Source organism: Mus pahari, chromosome 1 (assembly GCF_900095145.1).
Source record: "Mus pahari chromosome 1, PAHARI_EIJ_v1.1, whole genome shotgun sequence".
Lineage (NCBI taxonomy): Eukaryota > Metazoa > Chordata > Mammalia > Rodentia > Muridae > Mus > Mus pahari.
This window is the reverse complement of record NC_034590.1, coordinates 97606108-97630381: the sequence shown is the minus strand read 5'-3', so window position 1 is coordinate 97630381 and position 24274 is coordinate 97606108. Positions and strand designations below refer to the sequence as shown.

The following is a 24274-nucleotide window of genomic DNA, read 5'->3' as shown; positions in this document are numbered from 1 at the left end:
TGTCCCTGGTGGAGAGTGCGTCTGTAGGTTGGTGAGTGGACCAAGAGAAAAGACTAAGGGAAGATCTAGATCTGGCACAGCAACTGCATGAGCTGCTTGATGGGAGTTAGGCTTGCAAGTGTAGAGATAACACAAGAGCAGTGAGGACTGGGAAACTCAGCAGGCAAAGTTGGTGCGCAAGCAGCATGAGCTAGGCTGTCCAGCATGGAGAAGGTGTGGGGTACATATGCCAGGGGCCACATTATACCTCGATTCTACTCATCTCTTCATCCTCTTATTCACCCAACCAACCCACCAATCCCACAAGTCCCACCCTACTTTTATGTGGTTTTGTTTTGTCTTTTGGTCTTGGTTTGTGACCCACTTGGTTTAAACCAAGGCAAGAGTGTGGGCATGGGTATAGAGCTATCCATTGAGGTGTGGAGACATCCTGAAGACAACGACTTTACTTCCAGCAACCTTGGAATGTCATTAGCTCCTCTAAATAGGGAAGGGCACCTTCTCTGAGTATTTACTAGTTTGGTTTTGTGCAGGCCCTATGTGGACAGCTGCAGCTATTCACAAATGCCTTAAGATAGCCTTTCACAACCCTTCTCTCTGCTGTTCAGCTCTAACATCCTTTCCACTCCTTCTCCTGTGATGTTCCCTGATCCTTGAAAAGGGTAACATAAATGTCCTGTTTAATGCTGAGCACTCTACAGTCTCCTGGTCTTAGCAGCAAAACCAGCCATGAGACTACATTATCCATACCTACCGCAAAGACAGACTGGGGTCAGGGAGGAAAAACGCCTCCTCATATAATGCTAATCCTCAAATGCCCCTAGGCTCAGGACAGCATTTGAGATAACAGTGAAACTGTAGTTAACAGGTTTGAACGAAGGCACACTGCATTTGTGCAGAAAGCCATTCCTGGGAGCCATAAAATGACTTACTTCCCTATGAGTCAGTCACTAGTCAAAGAGGTTCCCTGATGCCCAAAGCCATAAAACCTATTGGTACTGCCTTAGTTGCCTGTTAGAATTCAATGGGAAATTTCTACTGCTGAAGACACCACATGATGTTTATAAGGCATGGGGAAAACAGGCTGGGACTGAGCCACAAGCTCCCCCATTTGCTTTCTGGACTTGGGTGGAATAGTTTCTTTGGTCTTTTATCTGTGCTCTACCTTGGGCAAACAGATGTTTGTTTATGTCCTCCTCCCAAAAAATTCTCACAGCAAATTGGCATAGGCCTTTTCTGACCTAGAACTCTACTAGAGCAATGCCCCTCCCCCCCCAAGACAGTAAGACAGTTCTTCCAGCTAGCAACGCTGATGCTAGAATCCAGTTCCATCAACTACATTGCCCAGATGTTTCCTTGCTAATTCAATTTGAGAAAGCTGGGATTAAACATCTCCAAGAAAAGCTACAACCTGATGTTAACAATACTTTATTAGAAATGAGGATAACACGGAAGCATGGAGCATCCAGGGCTAGCTGAAGCTCCCCTCCTTGAGATAGAACTCAATTCTAACATCCTGAAAATAGATGGGAGGCACTGGGGTAGACAAGAATGAATGGCTGGTTTTATTCTTCACCACAGAAAGCTCATTAGGAGGCCAATGAAACAAGGGGCCACAAGCTGTCTATGTGTTCATCGGTAGAAATTCCTAGGGAAGTTCTCTGGGCCATAGCAGAGACCCTGTGTTCCAAGTTTCTAGGTAAAGTTTTGACCAGACAATGGCCCTTCCAAATTAAGACATGAAGAACAAAGTGGCCTGGTCCTAGGATTCCTGCTGCAGAATGCTTCTTTACCATTGGGGCCGACTTAGAGGAGAGTACAAGATCTAGGACACCTCTCAGACGGGCAGGTTCCAAGAAGATGGGGAAGGAAGTTCTCACTGGGCAACCTGGGGAGTTGGGGTCCCATTTTCTGAGACAAACTGTCCATTTGCTTCCTCCAACATCTCCTTGTACTGACGTTTGAAGAAACCAGCCTGTGGGAAGGAAGAAGAAAATTGTGATGAGCTGAGGGGGCTAGGGTGCACAGTGAGTTTCACACTCGATGACAAGTATGAGGCCTGGAGATCAGATCTCCAGAGAGCACATGAAGGTTGGATGGGCACGATGCCCTCCCTGCCTATAAGCCCAGAACTCAGGAGGTGGAGACAGGGGATCCCTGGAGCAAGGTGGCTAGCTAGAATAGTCAAATTAATGATCTCTGAGTTCAAGTGAGAGGCCCTGCTCCAATATATAAGATAGAAAGCAATAGAGACACCCAACACCTTTAGATAGCCTCCACAAGGACATCTGCAAGTGTTCCCACAAATTCTTGTTTGCCTACATGCCCATGCATGTATACATACATTCATGGACATACCACACACACACATGAGAGAGAGACAGAGACAGACAGAGACAGAGAGGTTGGGGGAGGGGTGACTAAGGAGAGCACGGGTAAGCATTTCTGGAGCCCCTCCTACTTTCAAATAACCTAGTATATATTGTATCATTTAGACAAGGGCAAAATTATGTGGCTTAAATCACCCTCATACTGAAAAAAACCAAAACACAGACCAGCCCTGGGGTTTGTGTCAACATTCATCCCTGCCTGAGTTCATGCTCTGTTCTTCTGTAAGGGACATACAAAGAAGTAGAGGAGAGTAGAAAAGAAAAGGAGAGAGGTGTGCAGGTGTCTTAGAGATAGGAAGAGAGAAAACTGGGTGGAGAGGGTCTCCTCACACAGTGTGCACTGGTGATAGACTCCAGCACGAACTCTTGCTTACCCTGTAGAGGGAACAGGATCGAATCCTGCTGTGCAAAGGACAAATCTCTCACCTTGTAAAGTATAGCTGTGATGAGAGCCAGCAGCAGCAGACCTCCCACTGAGCTGCCCACGATAAGAGGGACGGGGTTGTGAACCTTATACATCTCCAGCACTGTCTTCGTCTGGTGGAGATGGACCCGTTAGAAAGCCTCCTGTCTCATGCTGTCTCACACTCTCCCCAGATTCCCAGCTCTTACTATTCCCTCTTCCTTGCCAATGCCCAATGCCAATGTTCCAACCATTGAGCTACAGAAGCATTCATGCATTCTGAGTGTCTAGGAACCTTCATCCTCCATCCAGGCTAGCAGATCCCCAGCCAGCACTACAGACTGAACATTCAGAGCCCTCTCACCAGCCTGGCTGCCGCCTGCCAGTCACTACCTTTGCTCTCAGAAATGCCTCCTGTCCTGGCAGCTGGGAATACACAGATGTGTTGAATGTGATTTCAGCCTCACTTAGGAGCAACACCTTTTTCTGCAATGTCTGCAAAAGATGGGGTAGGGCAGAGCTGGGAATTAGATCTGGGGAAGCTCAGGGTTCAAGAACTGCCCTGACCCAAGGATGCCCCAGACCCATCGGGCACACATGGTCCAGGGAGGACTTCTGTTATTGGCCACACACCTGACTGATCCAGCCAAAGCTGAGGTTGCCCTTCAGAATGAAGTCAAGCTCATCCAGGATGCCCAAGGAGGGGACGTCACAGCGGAGGTGCAGGCAATCAGCAATGGAGCAGTCCTGGGGGCAGGAAGGGATAAATCCGAGGAGGAAATAGTATCAGACCACAGGAAAGTAAATCTGGGGTTAGGAGACATCACTAAGCTGTGGAACTTGACACAAGCATGTAGGTCTAAATAGAGCTGGTTCAGCAGGTGGCATTTGACATTCAGAAAGTGAGCTGTCAGGTCCTCTGATGCATAGCTTAATGTGCTTAAACATCCCAGTTTTCCTCACCAGCACGGGACTCTTTTGCATATGAGTCAGGAGGTCAAATTGTGTGGGCTTGAGTCTATTCCGATAGCATTGGGTGAATGGGTTCTAGAAGGCAAGTAGAGAACCTGACTTTAGGCACAGCATGGGACACTCATAAGTAACACAGGAGATACAAGCCAAGGGCATCAGTTGAAGAGCCATAGGTAGTCCTATACCTGAGGGTGGGAGACCATCACTGTCCACACAGGTTCTCCCTTCAGCTCTATGGGCACCCAAAAGTTGATGCTGACTGGCATGTCTCTCTGTCCCAGATTATTCACCTGTACAGAAGGCACTGTTGGCAGAGCCCACGCCAGGCTCCTCTGTCCCTACTTCCCAGTTCCCTCGCTCCCAAGTCCCCACACTTGCCTGGAATCTATGTTCGATCACACTGGTCTTCTCCTTTTCTGAGGTTGAGAAGTTAAGATACTTGGTAAATTGGTCATGGCTGGAGAGAAAAGAGTCATCAAGTCATGCCTGGCCTCCTGGAGGGCAGGGTCTGGCACTAGCACGATGAGACAAGTAATCAGCTGGACTTGGAATGGCATGGAATGAGGTTTCAGGGCTGGTCTAAAGGAGGGTTTAGGGAGTGGGAGCAGCCTCAGGGTGGGGAAAGGAACCATGCAGGAACAGCCACCCAGAGGATATCGCTGGGGAAAGGCTGGGTTGAGGTGTAGGGAAAAGACCTAAGAGCCAAGTCACTGACTCACTGGAATAGCAGGGACCACTGCCTGCCCCATTTCTACACTTCAGCTATCATTTCTGTCCTTCCTGCACATGTGTTGACCACACGTCCTGTCCCAGCTTGACTCCTAGACCCTACATTTAGGTCCTTTCCCCCACTTTCCTTGCCTTTTATCACCCGAAGCTTTTAAGGATCTAATTGACTCTTCCATAGGTCTCAATGTAACAAAACTGTATGAGACATACTTGGGCCAAGCCTAGAAGTACAGTGGCCACAAGGTCCCCCACACACCAGCTAATTCTGCCTCTGTCCCTTACTGCTCCATTCCCAATGTACATAGCCTTTGCCTTTAAACTCCAAATTCTAACCCCTGACTCCACTCTTGAGGCACAGGCTAGCCTGAGCACAGGGGAAAAGAGGGGAAACCTGCGTGGGTACGTGATATAACCACAGAGCCACACTACAGCACAGTGCTGCTCAAACAGTTAACAAGACCATCCCAAGCCAACTAGGACTAACATGGCCGCCTGACGGATAATAACCAACTTTTCTTCATTAAATGGCATCTCCGTGTCTTTAGCATACAAGATTAGCTGTTCCCAGCATGCATCTGCAGACAGACCCATCTAAGGATAGAAAGGGGAAGTAAACCCTACAGGGGGATTTTCTCTACTGCAGTTGGCCAGTTAAACAAGCTCTCCAGAATGCCAAGTGACACTACTCTTTCATGGGAAGCTTGCGCTCCCACTCAAATGTGTGCTTTTTGCTCTGTAGCAAGCCCTCCTCCCAGTTCCTTACTTCTCTTGGGTCTGAATTCTTTCTCCGATGGTGACCTGGAAGCACTCAGAGGTCTCAGCCTGCCCTGTCTTTGACATTTGCGGAGCCTTCACCCAATGGCAACATTCTTAAGTTTCATTTTTTCCTCTGCTCAAAGGACTCCTCCCAAATGTTCCCAGCTGCCCTGGGGACCTCTCTAAGTATGATTGACCTGTAGGACCACATAGGTCTACAAGTGGTATGTCCTATCTGTGGCTCCCTGCAGAGTGCCACGAAATTACCTTTGTATACACACATAGAGCATGCGTCTTTCTACCTGCAGAACCCCAAAGATGCATAGCAATGAAAGTATGAAATACAAGCATGAAGAGGCCCTCGCATTAGGCAGGTCCCATAACAGCATGGATTAATTACACATAGGAGCTCAACAGATGTTTGTTTCTGTCAAATGAGTTAATAGAAAGTAGCTGCGTACTATGTCTGACATGAAGCAAACATTGAGAAGGTATCTGCTGAATATTCTCTGCCCCCAGTACCTCCTCCCATCATCCTCAGCCACCCTAAGGCCCCAGCCACTCCCCTGCTTCCCTGATACCCATCCTCATCAGGTCTATCTTTTACCCCTGATCTCTATGCAAGGGGAAAAGGAGCGGTTCTCAACCTTCCTAATGCTGCAACTTTCTAATACAATTCTATACGTTGTGGTGACCCCCAACCATAAAATTATTCTGTTGCTACTTCATAACTGTAATTTTGTTACTGTTATGAATCATAATGTAGACATCTGATATACAGGTCATGATGGAGAATCTCTGCTCAATGAGCTATATCTGTTTCTTATGAAAAAAGAACAATTTTACGAAAACGCCAAAGGCCCTTGTTAAAATCGCTTTTGGTCAAGTCCAATACCATAGACCCACCAATGTTTCGATGACCCTCCTTTGAAAGGACCTTTGGCCTGTTTTAGGAACCTACTGCTATAGTTGCATCCTGAAGCCCCGCCCCTCTACTGAAGCCCTGCCCCCTCTCCTGAAGCCCTGCCCTCTCTCCACATTTAGATTTGGCACTCTGAGTGGCGCAGTCAGGAGATAGTGGAGGATGGACCCTGCTGGGAAGTTTCTAGATTAGTGAGGGAGTGCCCCAAAGGAGACTATAAAACCATAATTCCTTCCTCCGCATTCTCTTTTGCCTCCTTACCAAGTGATGAGAGGATTCACCATGATACATCACAACAAACCCAAAGCACTGGGCCAACGAACCATGGACTAAAACTCCAACTGTGAGCCTAAATATGCCCCTTCCACTTATAGGTTGCTTCAAAGTCTTAGAGTGATGGAAAGCTGATTGACATGCCAACTCACCAAGGTTACAGAACCAAAGAACAGTATTTGTAACCTCCATCTCCACTTAGGTTCTAAGAATCTCGAAAGCAAGGGTGTGTTTCATACATCCTAGAGAACCCAAGAAAATCCTGTGGATTTTCAAAGCCTTCGGAGACCTGTAACCTGAATTAAATATATGCTGACATGGTAATGATTTCACAATTAGTGTCAAATCCAGCCAATAACAAACATCCATTGATGAGCATGCACAGTTATCAGCATCATCTCCCACTGGAAAGAAGGGCAGTGACACCTAAAATATCCCAGATGATCAGTGGTAACCCTTGCATTCGCTGTTTCTAAGTGAAGAAGAACCACTCTGAGGTCCAGGGAACGCACCTGCTGATCACGGCATACACGGCGTATTTTACTGGAAGCTCCAACTGAAAGGTGGGTTTTTGGGTCCCAGGTACGCTATTCTCACTGGGAACAGAGGAGGAGCACGGGATGTAAAAATCAGAATGGGGATGACACCCCCCGAGGGGGGTTGGCCCAGCTTACCTTCTCACTCTGGCTCTTAGAAGCAGCCGGTCCCCCAGCTCAGCTTTGGGGGAGACGTCAAAAGTTACCAAGAAAGTCATCTGAGAAAGAAAGTAAAGAGGTCAGAGAAGTGTGAGGGAGGATGGGGACAGGGGACAGGGTGTGCAGGAGCCAGGCTGACCTGTGAGCCTCCACGGAAAATGACATGTCTGCTGCTGCAGCTGGTGCTCCAGAGGCCCTGACTCCGGTCTAGGGTGCTGTCACACATGAGGTGCAGGGAGTGCTGCCCACGCCGCTGCCACTGCTGGTTCTGGTTAAAGCAAGGTTGCACAGGAGATAAGAGCTTGTCAGCGTCCTGAGACTGGGATCTGATGACATAGTGCTTGAGCATTGACGTCTCCTATCATGTAGGTCTAGTCACTAGAAACCCTCACCTTTCACTTCTTGTTGGGTTTTATTTTTCTTGCTCTTCTTGTTCGGTAGCCTAGGCTGTTCTAGAACTCACTTGATAGCCCAACCTAGCCTCAGACTCATGGTGATCCTCCTGCCTCAGGCTCCAAGTGTTAGGATTGTAGGCATAAGCCAGCTTCTTCTTACTTTTAAAGGCCTTTTACTGTGGATAGCTTCAAACATACTCAGCAGCGAGGGGAGACTGTCAGCCACGGCCTCTGTCACTCAGTAGAAGTTACCAACATTTTCCTCTTGCTCTCACAGATCATTCTCTTCTTTTCTCTTCTTAATAATTTAAGGTACTTCCTATACATCATATTGTTTTATCCCACTATATCTCAATGTCTACTCGACACCAAAAGGTTATTTTTAATATACCAGGAGACCTATCAAATCACATGCCACAGAATTAGTAAAGATCACCTAATCTGGCAATCATGCTCTGTTTTCCTGAGTTGCTTTATTTTTAAACTGCTTACTTGATAAATAAATATCTGACAAAGACTCACACACCACACTGGGTTGTGTGCCTCACACATCACACTGGGTTATGTGCCTAGAAACATCATCACTGCTTGCACTCTGGGAATTGCTTTTCCTAGTTTGTTTTTCACACGTAATTAAAGTGTGCTCCCATGTGGGGAGGGTATAGGGGACTTTCGGGATAGCATTTGAAATGTAAATGAAGAACATACCTAATAAAAAATTGGAAAAATAAAAATAAAGTGTGCTCCCTGCCAAGCAGTGGTGGCACACACCTTTAATCCCAGCACTTGGGCAGGCGGATTTCTGAGTTCGCAACCAGCCTGGTCTACAGAGTGAGTTCCAGGACAGCCAGGGATACACAGAGAAACCCTCTCTCGAGCCCCCTCCCCCAAAAAAGTGTGCTCCCACCACAAGAGGCTAGATCACAAAACATGGCAGACCTGCAAAGCAAATATATGTGCCCAGCCCGAACTCCCAGATAAACCCAGTGTAAAAAGATATTTGGGGAAGAATTGGGGAAATTTGACTATGCTTTTAGATGTCAAGAATAGTTCACCTTATTGGGTGGCATAACGACTTTGGGGTCACATCACATGTTGCTGCTCTTCAAAGCCCCAGAGTAAGATGAAGAGAAAGCAATGGTCCAATGTCTAATACTTGTTTGAAAATATTTCAGCAAACAAAAGCAACCCAGGTTGATGGCATACACCTGTGGTCCCAGCACTGGGAAAGTTAAAGTAGGAGGATCAGGAGTTTGGGGTAAGCCTTGGCTACTTGGATTTGAAGGCAGCCAGGGCTGAATGAGACATTGGCTCAGAGACAGAGGAACAGATGAAGCAAGAGTCTGGGTGTTACTATGTTCATAGCAGCTTTATTTATAATAGCCAGAAGCTGGAAAGAACCCAGATGTCCCTCAATAGAGGAATGGATACAGAAAATGTGGTACATTTACACAATGGAGTACTACTCAGCTATTAAAAACAATGAATTTATGAAATTCTTGGGCAAATGGATGTATCTGGAGGATATCATCCTTAGTGAGGTAACCCAATCACAAAAGAAGTCACTAGATATGCACTCACTGATAAGCAGATATTAGCCCAGAAACTTAGAATACCCAAGATACATTATTCAAAACAGAAGAAAACCAAGAAGGATGACCATTGTGTGGATATTTCATTCCTCCTTAGAATAAGAAACAAAATACTCATGAAAGTATATAGATAGAGACAAAATTTAGAGCTAAGATGAAAGGATGAACTATTCAGAGACTACCTCATTCGGGGATCCATCCCATCATCAGCCACCAAACCCAGATACTAATGCACATGCCAGCAAGATTCTGCTGAAGGGACCCTGATATAGCGACCTCTAGTGAGGCTATGCCAGTGCCTGGCAAACACAGAAGTGGATGCTCACAGTCAGCTATTGGATGGAACACAGGGCCCCCCATGGAGGAGCTAGAGAAAGTACCCAAGGAGCTGAAGGGGGCTGCAACCCTGTAGGTGGAACAACAATATGAACTAACCAGTACCCCCTGAGCTTGTGTCACTAGCTGCATATGTAGCAGAAGATGGCCTAATCGGCCATCACTGGGAAGAGAGGCCCCTTGGTCTTGCAAACTTTATATGACCCATCACAAGGGAAGGCCTGGGCCAAGTAGTGGGAGTGGGTGGGTAGGGGAGCAGGGGTGGGGGTGGGGTATAGGGAACTTTCAGGATAGCATTTGAAATGTAAATAAAGAAAATAATAATAATAAAAAAAAGAGTCTGGGTGTTGCTTGTTGTTGGCACTTTTGATGGCCTCTTAGGAAGTTTTGTTTAACTTGGGCCACTTCAGTAAAAGTTTAAAATTGTTTTAACAGTAAAATTTTTGAAAAACAAAAAACAATTCTGTTTCTTTAAAACTCTTTATGGTCCCAGTGCTGTCTTCTAGAACCCTGTGAGTGGCTGCTATCATCAAGGTAGAACTAAGAGTCTGGGGCAGAAGCAATATGATCCACATAGCTGAAGCATTTCCCTCAGCTTTCACAGAAAATTTTCTGCCAAGCCCCAAGCCAGAGTAACCAGTAAGTTAAATTTTTTATTTTACAACATTAAGTATTTCCCAGTTTGGTGGTATATGCCTGTGTTCTTAGCATTTTGGAGGACGAGTCGGAGGATTGTGAACTCAAGACCAACTCCATAGTGAGTTTTAGGCCAGCAAGTCTCTGTCTCGGGAAAAGAACAACTATTGCATGCACACAAGACAAAGAACAACTATTGCATGCACACAAGACAAAGAACAACTATTGCATGCACACAAGACAAAGAACAACTATTGCATGCACACACACAAGACAAGGAGGCCAAAGACAGATGGGGGGGTGGCACGCCTGGGTTCTGACGCCTGGAAGGAGTACTATGGAGCCAGAGGCAAGAGTCTAACAAGATATCTTGCATGTGTCAAGTCTCTTCTATCACCATGTGGTTTATGGGTCATTAGGCTTGGCGGCAGTGCCCTTACCTTGCTGGCCCTGGAACTCACTTCTTAGATTCAGTATCTTCAAAATACGGGGCCAGAAGTACCAGGCCCAGACAGCACAACCTCACCATCCAATCAAGACTGGCTAAGATCTCTTGACCCACCAGAGGCTGCTAAGCAATGGTCACCCAGGCTGAGCTTTGAACCTAGGACAGGTCTGTACTATGCAGCCCACTCACCTCTTTCTTCCGAAGGAATACTTGGCCTTCTGCAACTCGTCTAAAGGACAGACCCACTGGGTAGAACAGAGTGACTGTGGTTCCGTAGGAATCTTCTCCATCATTAGACACCGTCACACCTACATTCAGCTCCAGGTCACTTCCTACCACCAGGGTCTTCAAGCTGGGTGATGGGAAGGAAGAGATGATCCTGTGACTGAGGCTAGAAACAGTCTGGGGATGATATGCATGGTAGCAAGGTGAAAGATGGTCAGGAGATGCCCAGGTGAGCGTGTGAGTCAGCCAAAGGCTGGAGTCCCAGACCCTGGGAGGGAGGCTGGCCTGTGGGAAAGATCTAGGGGGTAAGAACTCACTCTGGGAAGCCAAATATGATGCTAAGGTCATCTTGGCAGATATGGTCAGCTCCACAGTTCTTCTCAAAGGGAAGCTGAGAAAAAGGGGGACATGGGAATTAGGTCTGGGGCCACAGGCTGCTCAAGCCACGCTGACATAGGACAGCCTCTTCCCAGAGCGCAGGAAATGGCACGTTCCCTACCAGAGCCTCTCTGTGATTCTCTAGCTCCCTAACAGATCCCAGGCTCTCAGGCTTCAGCAAAATGGCTGGCACTGTTCTTATTCCCCCTGAGGAAGTTCACAGGCTCAGACTGCCAAACCCCAGCACACAAGAGCACAACCTCAACTATCACCGCCCCACACCGTGGTGGCTAAACATTCTTTACCCATCAGGCAGGATCCAAGATGTCCTCTTCTTGCTGCCCAGAAACCAGAGACAGCCTGGCTTCAGGCTCAGACCAGATGTGAACTACTTACTCATCAGTCACATGGCATGAATCCTTCCTGTCCTCGGAGACCAATAAGAATGGGTCCGCCCTCTACCTTGTAGGCCTGAACTCTCCTGAGGCCCATCATGCTGAGATCTGTCCATATTGTTAATAACTCTTCTAATAAATATCTTACCTCAAAAGACAACCTGCCTTGGGGTCCCCCCTGAGCCCCAACATCATGAATAACAGACTCACAGAGGCCGTGAGGTACGTTTGATCATCTACAGCCAGCATGGGTTGGAGATTTTGTAAGGAACGGATGGGCACGCCAACAAGAGAGTAGTTGAGGCGAAGAGTGATTGGGGTCACTGAGTCCTCCACACAGGCCTAAGGGAGAGGCATTTGAGGGGTAGTTTCAAAGGAAGTTCCTTGCATGATTACTGGCAATATCCTATCTCTCTGTATATGTAAAGGGAGTTAGAGCAATCCTGTGGTCAGTAAATGCCTGTAGCTTTTCACCAAGATGAAAAGTCTGGCCCACCCTCCCCTCTCCCTTAAAGCTCTCTCACTTTATTCAATGGCCCCTCTGAAACCTTTCTATTCCCTTCCCTGGTCCTCTCTGTCTTTGTAGCATTTATCCCTACCTGACATTCACTATCTAGAAACTTGTTTTGGGTCTCCCATCATCACTGGGGTTTTGTCCCCTGCTATGGGCATGTCTCAATGGACAGTCAGAAGTATATGCTTAATAAATGCCTGCATGAGTCAACCTGAGGCCACACAGCAACCCTGTTCTCTCCCCTAAAATCCATCTGGGTGACCCTTGGTGGCTGCACCAGCCAGAGTCGTTCATTTGCTTATTTAGCTAACAGGTATTAAAGACAGCCTGCGTGCCAGACCTGGGCTAAGGCTAGGCCACAGGAAAGCTCAGAACATGCTGTGTTCTTTCTTTGCTGAACTTGCTTCCAGTTCCCAAAGGGCCTCTTCCCACAACCTATCTGGGTCCTCTCACCGGGAGAAGCAACTTCACACTTTCACAGTATTTGTTCAGACCAAGGGTTTTAACTCGAGTCAGAGTCCAGGTCTTTGTCTCCTTGAAGATGGCCCGGGGACTCAGACGGCCATGGTCTAGAGCCAGATCAAAGGTGACAGTACTTTGGAGGTCACCTGTAAGGGAAAGTGGAACACAAGGACAATTGAGAGGTCCAAAAACTACGTCATCAGGCAGAAGTCCTGGATCAGAGGCTTCCCAAGGTCAGGATCTAAAGGAAGAGACTCACCTCGTTGGGTCTTGGGGCTTTCATAAATATGAAGGCAAACAGTGGCATCACCCAGGGTCTGCTCAGGGGTCACCTGCTCCTGACACTCAAACACAGACCTGGAAATCTCTGCAGGTGTGAAGTGAACAGTTGGTGACACTCTAAGAATCGGCCTGGTCCTGTGGGCAGAACACTGGGCTAAGGAGAGGCTCTTGGCCGCTGGGACCACAGCCTTCAGGTAGGAAGAAAGGTCCTAGCCTGGACCTACAATGGATGGGGAGTGTCTGAGGAAAGTGTGCTCACCTGAGCAACAGCACGCGTCCCTTGGAGCCCACAGCCAGATCCACCAGTCCATCCCGGGTGAGGTCCTGGCCCCCACTCAGTGACTGCCCAAAATATTGAAGCCTGGAGGGGATCTGGGATCCTGAAATCCTCTGTCCAGAAGAAAGAGTCAGTGTGGATGAAAGACTGCTCTGGTTTTGCTTTGGCTTGTTTCCTCAATGAGAGCTATAGACTTTGCCAACCCTTTGCAAACGGTCTGGTGGAAGTGTGTTACCGACGGCCTTATTCTCTGGGCTGACTAGTCTATGCCAACTTGACACAAGCTAGAGTCATGTGGGAAGAAGGAAATGTAGAGAAATTGCCTTCATAAAACTGGCCTGTAGGCAAGTCTGTAGTGTGTTTTCTTGATTAATGATAGATTGGGGTGGGCCAGCACAATGTGGGTAGTGCTACCCCTGCACTTGTGGTCCTGGGTTCTATAAAGAAACAGGATGAGCAAGCCAGTAAGCAGCACTCCTCCATGGCCTCTGCATCAGTTCCTGCCTCCAGATTCTTGCCTTCTTTGAGTTCCTGGCCTGACTCCTCTCAGTGATGGATGCTGATATGGACCTGTGAGCTGAAACAAACCCTTTCTTCCCCAGGTTGCTTTTGGTCATGATGTTTTATCACATAAGAGAAATGCTATGATACTGTCCAAATGATTAAGTGGGCCTTATACAATTCATGTAACTCATAGAAATATTGTAAAAGAACAAGACTTCTCCCTTGACTAGATGTGGGGACACAGGACTATAATCCCAGTACTCGAAAAGCACAAAACAGAAAAATCTTCCGTTCAAGGCCAACCTGAGATACATAGTAAGATCCTTTATAAAAAAAAATAAAAAAATAAAAACTAACCCTTTCCTGCTCTCCCTGGCTTCCTATCTTAATTTACAATCTCTCCTTACACACTCTCCCACCATCTGCCATGATGGCAAAACACCCATTGACAGAAAAAATGTGTGATGGAGTGAAAAGAAGGAAAAAATCTTTTGAGTCAGTGAATCCAGAATCACTGTGGGTCAGTGAATTCAGAATCACTGTGAGTCAGTGAATCCAGAATCAATCACTGTGGGTCAGTGAATCCAGAATCAATCACTGTGGGTCAGTGAATCCAGAATCAATCATTGTGGGCCAGTGAATTCAGAAAGGCCTATGGGTGGAACCCCAGTGACATCTGTAATTGGATGTAAACCTTTAAGACATGTTGGCAAAGAGAAACTACAGAGTGGTATGAACTGGATGCACCTTCAGTTATTCTCCCTGAGGCACACATCGACTTTAGATCTCCTTCCATTGTTAAACTATGTTAACAATTATAACAAGTGCAGCTTACCGTAACAACATAATAATGTACCGAGCGCTGGTCTGAGTGCTACTTAGGAACACACATGCTCAGTCCTCACAGCAGCAGTTAGGTGTGCCTAGTTCATTCTACCATGATCACCAGTTTACAGATGAGCACAGAGGTGTGTGTGTGTCCTGGTCTCTTCTCTTGCCATTGTGACTAAATTCCTGACTAAACAACTAAAGGAGGAAGGATTTACTTGGCTCATGGTCTTAGGTCACTGTGACTGAGAAGGTGTGGGAGAGTAGAGCGGCTCACAGAACAGAAGCAAGAAAGAGGAAGAAAGGGAGATGGGACACTGGGGAAACAGAAACACAATGTAGTCATAATGGTTTTGTGCTCTGTGTAAAGTTTACCCTTGTGTTGGTCAAGTGCTGATTTCTCTGCCCTCATATCTTGTTTCAATCTGGACACAATACTGTAATGCTTATACCAAGAATCTCCTGTCTGTAAACAGTTCTTACCATTTATTCTCTGCCTTGTCAATAAATGCTGAGCACCCAATGGCTGGGCAGAGGAGAGAATAGGGTGGGATGACTGCCGGCCAGGGGAAAGAGAAAAGGAGAGAGGGAGAGGCAGATCAGCCAGGAGAATGGAGGAATTGGAGCCATGAAGAAAGGGTCCAGAGAGAGACTGTGGAAACACACCTGAAGCCCCAAGAGCCAGGCCCATAATAAGCAAATGCATTGGATCATGGCCTCGAGGCAATCAGATTAGCTTAGAGGTTAAGGGAGATTATTTAATGCTCAGCTATTGAGATGCTGCTTGAAATAAATCTTGGCTTCTCTGTGTAGCTATTGAGGACTAGCTTAAGGTAGAGAGATACAACTTCTGGATTAATACACTACTTACATTTATATTAAAAATAATTCATTTTATAAAACACAGAGGTTTTTACTAATCTCTCAGTACTCCTGAACTCAATCTCCATTAGCAAGAGTGTCACACAGTCACGAGCAGAATTACAAGGTTCTTCCCTGTCCTTTCCTGAAGGATGAAGCAGCCATTTTAAATATTCACACACTGAACAATTCACCTCACAGCTCTGTGGCTTTTTAGTGTTCAGAGTTGTGAAACCATTTCCAGGGTCAATTTTAGAATACTTTGTCACCTCAAAAAGAGATCTGACACCTGTTAGAGGTCACCCCATGCTGTCATTTCCCCTTGTGCCCAAGCTTGCACAACCAGTCATCAACCTGCTGTCTCTACAGATTTACCTATTAGAGACACTTCACATAAATGTAACCATGCAATATCTGATCCCTTGTAACTGGTTTCTTTTACTTAGCATAGGATTTTGAGACTCATCCACACAGTCTGTTCATGGTGAAGTAACATGCCATTTCATGGATAAACATTTAGTTTATCTGCTTATAGGTAGATGGGCATATGGGTTGCTTCTACATTTCGTCTATTAATCATGAATAATGCTTCAAAAGGCGTTCTATGTCATTTGTATGAGGACATGTTTTCAGTTCTCTTGTGCTAGAATTGTCTGATCATATGACAACTCTATAAATAATCTTCTGAGAAATTAACACATTGTTTCAAAATAGCCACATCATTTCCCACTCTCACTAGCAGGGTCTGAGCAGGTGGCTTGTCCTGGTGATTCGTGACCCTCCCGATCCCAGCTGTGCTGATGAGGGTGAGGTTACACATCACTGGTCGGCACCTCACGGGTGATGGTGCTAAGCATTCAGCCTTTGGTGTGTTTGCTGGCCTTTGTTGAAAGTCTCTGAAGAAAGGTCAGCTGAGGTGCCAGCTGAGATGCCAGCTGAGATGCCTGCTGTTAGGCTGCTTTGACATTTGCCAAGGAAAGCAGCCGTTCCTTCTAAGGGAACACTGCTCCACTGTGTGGAGGGCTCCTGCCACGTAGCTGGGAGGATCATCGATTGCAGGAATGGAATGAAATTGAAGAGTATTTAAGGAGATGAAGGGACAAGAAAATTAGCATAGCAAGAAAGCTGGTGAGGAGGAAGGAGCCACTAGGATGCGGAATGCTGAGCCAAGGGATGAGAATCCCCCTAGTTTACACTGAACCTCATACTTAGCAAGCCACATCTATGAAAGAGGTTCTCTACCTAACTCAGGTATGTAGCATGGGTTAACTACGGGTGCAGTTTGGAAACTACTCAAGTATTGAGTCTCAAGTCAAAACCTAGGATGCAGCAATTAGTCGGCTCATGTCTCCATTGTGTGTGTTTGACCTTCTGCAAAATGCTCAGTGCTAAGCCAAGAAATAAATGAAGTCATTGAAGAGAATTGTTGTGAAAGAAATGAGAAACAAAGAGGAAGCTACTATAGACTTGTGAGATGGTGACTGGGCCTCACCTGACTGGGTGAGGGAGCAACGTCCTGTCTCGAGGCTCCGTGAAATATGTAGACAGCGCCTCTGTTCTCCTCTTCACCAGGTGCACCAATAGCCACATCCGCCAGACTGTCCCCGTTCACGTCCCCTAGCACTGTCAGAGCCGCCCCAAAGCGGCCCCAAAGATGGCCCTGCTCCCCATGGAGGGTGGCCCCACACTGCCACCTGCTCCTCTGCACAGCAAAGACAGTGTCAGACCCAACCTGGGCAGACCTCCACCCATACCCAGATGCCACCAGCCAGGCCCCTTAACCACTCACCACACCGGGCATGGGGCACACCGACACCTGCCCCCCTCGGGTGTGCTCATAGTAATGGGGGGCTCCGATCAGGACCAGGTCAGTGCTGCCGTCTCTATCCATGTCCACAGAACAGAGAGATGCCCCAAAGTAGGAGCCGATCTGTGGGAGGGGGCAGGCGCGAGCCTGAAGTCATCTAAAGATGCCCCCTCTGGGCAGGTCCTGCTTCTCTCCCAGCATCACAACCTCCTCCATAGGCCCCAAGCCCTGCCATCCCCTTCTCCACCCTGACCACACTGCCCAGTCTCACGCTCCGCTCTGGCTTTCCATACCAACCTGCGTCCCTCTGACTTCAGACTTGGGCCTCCAGTGCCTGGATTCCTGGGTAAAGATGACAGCCTTCCCCGTGTGTTGGTGGCGCGGGGCCCCCAGGATCAGGCTGTGGACCCCCTTCCAAAAGGCCAGTGTGGTGGAGTAACCTGAGGGGCCCAGACCTCAGCACCAAGCCTTCTCCTGTCTCCAGGCAGCTCGTCCCGCCCCTCCCCCTCCCTCAGCCGCCTCTTACCCAGGTAAGCGTCCCTCATGTCCTCGTTCTCCTGAGACATGTTGATGAAGGTGGGTCTCATATTTGGGGGGTACAAGAAGGCACCTCCAGACCAGCTGAAGCTTCCCACAGCCCCCAGAACTGGTCCATCCTGGGAGGGAAGGATCCCAGGGCTGAGCAGGCTGCCAGCCTAATTCAGAGGAAGACCTCCCTGGCCCCATGCACCTAGCTAGCTAGCACTCAGCTCCCCAGTGCTCCCCGTCCCCCAGTCTTCATCACTAGCCTTGACAGGGACCAACTCACAGGTGTAAACACAGCACTGAAGCCCTCCTGGGACATCTCCAATTCAAAAGAACTGCTGCTTGGCGTCTCTGTACCTGGGGAAGGCAGGATGCTTGGCTTTCAGGAAGAAAGACAACATTTCCCAGGTCCAGGGGGGGCTTCTTAGGAGAATCTCAGATAAGAGACCCACAACAAGGAACTGTGCCTAGCTCATGAGGGTCTAGGTCCTAAAAGGGAAATCCCATGCCTGAGGAGAATTCCTGAAGATGTCTGAGGATTCCTGAGGCAGGGAGCTTCCTTGCTGACTTACCCTCAATGGCAAAGATCTTCTCCTTCAGCTGATTCTCAATATCCTTCAAAGCGTCAAAGTTCTCCACGCTGAATATGTGTTCATGGGAAGGGCTCGATGCGATGGCCTCTAATTCTTGCTTGGACTGTGCTTCGTAAAAGGCCTTTCCTACCTGTTCCCAGTGAAAACCAACCCAGTGAGAATGGAAATTCTCCTAGGCCTGTATGTCATGTTACTGAATCTTCATAGCTGTATGAAACTCTCAAGGAATGAAAAGTAAAATAAAAGACATCTCTCCCTTAATTGTTTCTGTTGGATGCTTTTACTACAATGAGGCAAACATGGCTAAGGCATTACCTGCACTGTCACCCACCAAAAACTCTTCAGTCAAACCTGGAGATTCTTTCTAAATGAGGCTCAAATGACATTAGAGAGTCGAAGCAATTGGGTCACACGTTCCCAGGCTGAAGGAGCCTTCCCCTGGTTCCATATATCTAAGGCAGCAGGAGATGAAAAAACTGCTTTCTACCTTTAGAGGAAGTTGCTTCAAGAGGAAGTTACAGGAGGAAGTGGTGGGGAACCATCTTTGTGCCCTACCCCAATTGCATAACGAATGATGCCTGCAGCCTCTGCCATGGGGATGACACTATCATAATTCAAGTTGTCCCCTTGTTTTCTCCCATCAGTGATGACAATGAGGACCTTGGTGGCATCTTGCCGAGATCCACTTTGGGTGGTGAACAGCTCTGTTCTATCAAGAAAGAAGAGAGTCCAGAGTTCTATAGTTAAAACTACACTGACTTCTGCTGACTATAAAAATGGGGATATAGCCTTTCTTGTAGGAGGCCCCACTCCCACTCAGAAACCCCCAACTGACAAGGGCATCAACAGGCTACATTTCAGGTTCTTCCCATTTCTCTCTTGAAAAGGCAAATGAGGCCCAAAAGGAGCCCTAGATGCTCTGGGAAAGGATGCACGGGAAGGAGGATGCACTCACATGACATGCTTGATAGCTGTGGCTGTGTATGTGTACCCTCCTAGCTGTCTTACAGAAGCCAACAGACTTAAAGGCCTTGACGTGGAGATGAAGTCGTTGAAAGTAAAATGGATCCAGAAATTATGGGAGAACTGCATCAGGGAGAACTGTGAAAAGCACACTGGAGTGAAGGCTAAGATTCCCCAGGACTCCTCAAACACACCCAGAGAGCCTTCCCAGCAGGCCCTGTGAGCCTTCCCAGCAGGCCCTGTGAGCCTTCCCAGCAGGCTCTGGGCCTCGCATTTCCTCAGGGACTCACCCGTGTGCTAGGTCTCTGAAGCTGGCTCATCACGACTTTAACGAAGTCCAGCATTTTTTCAAAATCTGTGGAACTGATGCTACCCGAGCCGTCAATCAGGAACACAATGTCTTGGTCTTGCCTTGGACACTCTAGGGAAGGAGGATGCTCTGGTTCTCCAAGGGACACTCACAACATCTCCTGGCTTCTCCTGAACTCACTTTCCCAATCCCCTCCGCCCACCCCAGTCTGATAGTCACAGCCCAGTTCCATTTGTGAGTCCTGTCTGTGTCCGGAACCTTCTCTCTTCCTTAGCTCCCTAGTGCAGACAAGGCCTTTGAGTCTCACAACTGTGAACGACCTACCCCAAGCCACCCCAATAAATACAAAACTGCAAACATCTCCTGTCCCAGTAGCAAGAAGCTGCGAGCCTCCTCCCTCCACACAGACTGCTCAGTTTCTCCCCAGAGGCCAGCAGCGGTCTCTCCCCACAGCAGCTCGGGAAGGGCCATCGTCTGTGGCCAGTCCCTGTCCTTACTGTTTAGTGCTACACTGGATTTGTGTTAGGTATTTTCAATGTCATCCCTGGTAAGAGCCACACACTACCTCTGTCTTGTTCTCAGTTTCAGTGCGGGTTCCCCTCCAGGGCAATATTAGAATTGTTATTCAGATGAAATTTTCCAGTGTAAGAAAATGGGCTCTACCCTCTAGGTTAGCAGTGGGACCGTGGTTCTTAACGCAGCATTCTTTGTCTCCCCACAGAGTGGTAGTGGAAGCACCCAAAAAGATAAGGCCCACTGACCAAGTCTACGGCCTCTGTGAATGTGCCTACCACTCCTCCCAGACTTCCCTTCCTGTGTCTCTCAAAAAACAAAGACAAGTGTTCTGACATTTCTGTCGGTGGAGTCTAAATCCAGGGGATTTGTGTAAGAGATGCCCTTCCGTTTCCCTAAGGGCCTCAGAGTGAGCATGAAACCAGAAACCAGCCTTATCTGAGGTGGGAAAAGCCCACACTCCTTCACCTCATTCTCCATCTCCATCAGCACCAGCGAAGCCAAGCCCCATGTCTTGACCTGGTAAACACGCACACACACACACACACACACACACACACACACACACACACACANGCACCCACGCATACACACAGAACATATATGCATCCAACTCAGACTGCACCTTCGTGCAAGTCCCAGATGGTTGCACTAACCAGTTACTGGAAAATAATCCCCTTCACTTTCTTTCTAAGAGTAATAGCAGCTTATATCATCATCACCATCATGTCAGTCCAGGCACTGTACCAAATGGGTCACCTTGTGTTGCTTGCATGGTTCCACCTGTTACTAGTAACATTTGACAGATTCAAAAATCCAAAATTCCAAGACAATAACAGACTAGGTATCAGGGCCAGCAGTATCTCTCCGGCTGAACTGTCTGACAATGTATTTTCCAGATTCTCTCTTCCTTCCTCCCTTTTGGAAAAGAATCTGACCCACCTAAGCCAAGATGCACGTGTGTGGATTCCCCACAGGAGCTGGTGGCTTGCTTACCCTGCTGTGCAGGTGGGAAGCTCTGGTTCTGCTCGAATGATGAACTCAGTAGAAAGCAGAGCCCTGTCAAGTATGTATTCTCTCTGCATGTGTGGTGCACAGTAGGACCACAAGCCTTGGGACAGAGAGGAATGATGAATGGAGCTTGTTCTGTTGCTCTACTCTCCGGCCCCTGCACCTCTAACCTCCCTAATACCCCCCAGCCCAGCAGCAGCCCCAGGTCCCTATTCCTGCCCTCAAGACCTTGTAAGACCAAGAGCTCTCACCAACAGCCGGGAAGGGTTGGTGGCAGTAGCAAGGGACAGGCCCAGGGACATGTTCACAGCCTCTGGGGGCACTGTGGAGATAGACATATGCATAGTCACCCTTGAGGACAGAAGATGTTATATAAGAGATGAGTGGGTCTCATCCCCCACCCAGCTAACAGGGAGGCCCCTTGGGTAAAGCAGACATCCAGATTATAATGGGGCTGCTGCGTCACGGGAGTACAATGGGCAGGCCCAGGAGCTTGTCTGAGGTTGAGTTTATGGACATAGCTGCAGCTGTCAAGTGTGACTTCTGGGCTCTACACAGGCCACAGAGCCTAGAAGCTCAGCATTAGCCCTGAGGCAGGGCCACGACTCACCCTGGAGGGAGATGGGCTCACAGTTGCCTGTGTGATAGCCACATTTGTAGAGGCCACCTATTTGATTAGTGGCTTTTATTTCCTTTGGTGCTCCAACCACCACCCTGTGGGGAGACAGACAGCACTACAGTTAGGAGACATGGCAGAGAGCTGACTGCCTCTGGAGAATGGAGGTTCAATTTAAATTCCAGGTAGGTCATGTTTCATTTCGTTTTGTTTTGTTTTGTTGCATTTTGTGCTTTATTCTCTCCTAATAGGAGCCCTCCATTTCTGGCATCTAGGTATTTCATAAACATGTGTTACACAGACAGACAATTCCTTGTAAGTGCACAATGATATCTGAAGGAACACCTTGTGGTTTGCAGGTTGGAGAAGCGTCCAGCATTTAGTAGGCACTTGGTAAATGCTATCTAAAATTATCCTAAAGGCCTGTTTTCAGGAAAGCATTCATAACACAAATAAAATTGCTATCCCATAAAGAGAAAGTACATAGGTGATACCACTGGAATGTGGGGCTGGGGAGAGACAGGACTCAATACAGCTACCACCAAGTCCTCACCAGGAGCTATCATACTGGAGTACGCTGTGTCCGAACTCAGCGCCGTCCATGTGAAAATGTGCCGGCTTCTCTGCATCCAAGTTGAAGCCAAGACAAGAAACAAGCCCTGAGGAAGCATGAGAGGCTTTAGAGGAGGCCCCTCCCTCTTGGTCACCTCCCTGCCTGCCTCAGCTGCATCTCCCAAGCTCCTGACTCCCTTGTCTCCCTTCCACACTCAATACCCACAGAGGCCCCGCGGTCCTGGACTCCAGACTCATCTCTCGTCTCTCCTTCCCCTAGTTCCTGGGTTACTTTCCACTGCTAAATTTTAGTTCTGTTTCCACAGAGTGAGCATCAGAATTTGAAGACAGACATTTTTTCCCATCTCTATCCATGGGGCTTTGATGAAGGAGAACCCAGGAAAATGTGGAAACCGTAAGGGAATTCTGAGTTCACCGTGCAATGAATGTATGTATGTGCTCTGCCTACTTCAGAAATCTGTGGGTTGTCAAGGCCAACTCGCCTTGCTCTCAGGATCTCTCAGGTTCTCCCACAAAATAGCCTCTTTGATATTCTCTCATTCTCCAAACTCCAGATCCAAAGCCCTTATGTCTCAGCCCCCCCCCCCCAACGCCGAGTCACTCTCCTTACCAAGGTCCCAATCGCTCAACCACAGCCTCCATCTCATGGGCCTGACTTACTAGGAACAAGTCCCCAGCCCCTCTTCTCCGGGGCCCAGGCTCACCCATCAGCAGGAGAAAGGCTATCCAGGTACAGCTCATGACTGGAGAACAGAAGCAGGCTCTGAGCAACTAGCAACTTGGAGACAGCTGCCAAGTCACCTCTGAAGAAGCAAATGAGAAGAAAGGAGGCCAGAGACCAGGAGGGAAGTCGTCAGCATGACTCAGAGGAGGTGTGGGCGAACTGAAATGAAATGGATAGAGTGGGGACTGAGGCAGCCTACACCCTTCCAGGGAAGAATTGCTCTACTTGAAATGACTTGATGACATATTTTTCTGGTTCCCCAATTCTTGCCCGGATATATGTAAACTCCCGGATTGTCTCATCCCCCTCAGACTTCTGTACTGGCAGACATTTCCCTTGACCTTGAAGTGTGAGTCAACCACAGGAGGAGCGAGAACAGATGACATCCTACAGGACCCTAGTAGGAGCCCTCTACTTCTGGCCTGGAAGTAGACTAAGAAGAAAGCACGTGTGTGATCCATGTGAAGAGCACAGGCTAGCATTCATTCATTCATTCGTTCATTCAGTGGATTAGTCATTTGCTCAACATAATCAAGAGGGAGAAACATAACCCAGAAATCGGGGTAAAGGCAGGTGGGTAAACACTAAAGTGGTCCCTGTGAGAAAAGAGGTACAGAGAGCGACCACTAGAAGTATTACTCAGACTGGGAGGCCCTCGGGCTGCTTTCTGGAGGAAGTAGCACTTGAGCTGCGTCTTAAAGGCAGCCAAGGTCCAGAGAATACTAAAAACTGAATTCCAGGAGCAATGGATATGTTCATTAGGATTATCATCCCTTAAGCCCTATTCTGGAAGATAACTCTGGCCCACCACTGGCCACCAGGCCCTTTCTCCTAATGAGAACATGCCTCTGTCAGGCACTCCAAAGAGGGGGTGGGGTAAGCATTGGATCACAAGTTCTGGTTCTCATTCCTCTCCCAGGAAAAGTTTGATTGTGCCAGACCGGCGGAACATCCTTAGATAGCGGCAGCCAGCAAAGAACTGAGGTGCTAAGAAGCTGGCGTTTGTGACAGTGCCTTGACAGTATACATCTGCCCATTTTGACCTGCTTTAGAGAGAACACTGACAGCATCTCGTTTGGTCTAAAATGGCGCGAAGCTTACAGTTTCTGTAAAAACATGTTTAATTGCTCAGAGTGCAACACGGGACTGGGACTTTAAAGAGAGACTCGGGTGATGTCATAGGTGAAGTTTTGTAACTCAGGACCCACATGAGCCTCACATAATTTCCATGCTGAACCAGATTCTCTTTGGGTACTAGCCAAACTGGACACAAACTATTTTTATTAGAGGTTTTCTCCTTATTTTTCCTCATTTTGTGAAATGACTTCTTGCTGGAGGCCTTGTTTCTCTGGCACACTATAAAGAG

At 47.8% G+C, this 24274-nt stretch overlaps 1 protein-coding gene across 2 annotated transcripts; it reads right to left on the bottom strand.

Moving 5' to 3' along the window:
- Positions 1 to 1522: 1522 nt before the first annotated feature.
- Itgax (integrin subunit alpha X) lies at positions 1523 to 23002 on the bottom strand. 2 transcript variants are annotated; one of them, XM_021206089.2, is made up of 30 exons: positions 22889 to 22940; positions 22165 to 22270; positions 21606 to 21709; positions 21247 to 21317; positions 20981 to 21095; positions 19452 to 19582; positions 19154 to 19299; positions 18754 to 18907; positions 18178 to 18328; positions 17889 to 17962; positions 17607 to 17736; positions 17378 to 17520; positions 17063 to 17203; positions 16766 to 16975; positions 13063 to 13193; positions 12781 to 12938; positions 12513 to 12667; positions 11756 to 11887; positions 11090 to 11163; positions 10737 to 10899; positions 7280 to 7408; positions 7120 to 7199; positions 6958 to 7041; positions 4144 to 4222; positions 3951 to 4055; positions 3757 to 3840; positions 3427 to 3540; positions 3187 to 3288; positions 2817 to 2927; positions 1523 to 1975 (listed from the first exon to the last, which is right to left on the bottom strand). In XM_021206089.2, exons 1-30 carry the CDS (start codon positions 22923 to 22925, stop codon positions 1877 to 1879), a joined length of 3513 nt encoding a protein of 1170 aa, XP_021061748.1. In that variant the 5' UTR covers positions 22926 to 22940; the 3' UTR covers positions 1523 to 1876. The 2 variants fall into 2 exon arrangements, with proteins under 2 accessions (XP_021061748.1, XP_029396048.1); XM_029540188.1 differs by lacking the exons at positions 1523 to 1975; positions 2817 to 2927; positions 3187 to 3288; ... (17 more) ...; positions 17889 to 17962; positions 18178 to 18328 and having other exon boundaries at positions 18759 to 18902; positions 22889 to 23002.
- Between the last annotated feature and the right edge of the window lie 1272 nt (positions 23003 to 24274).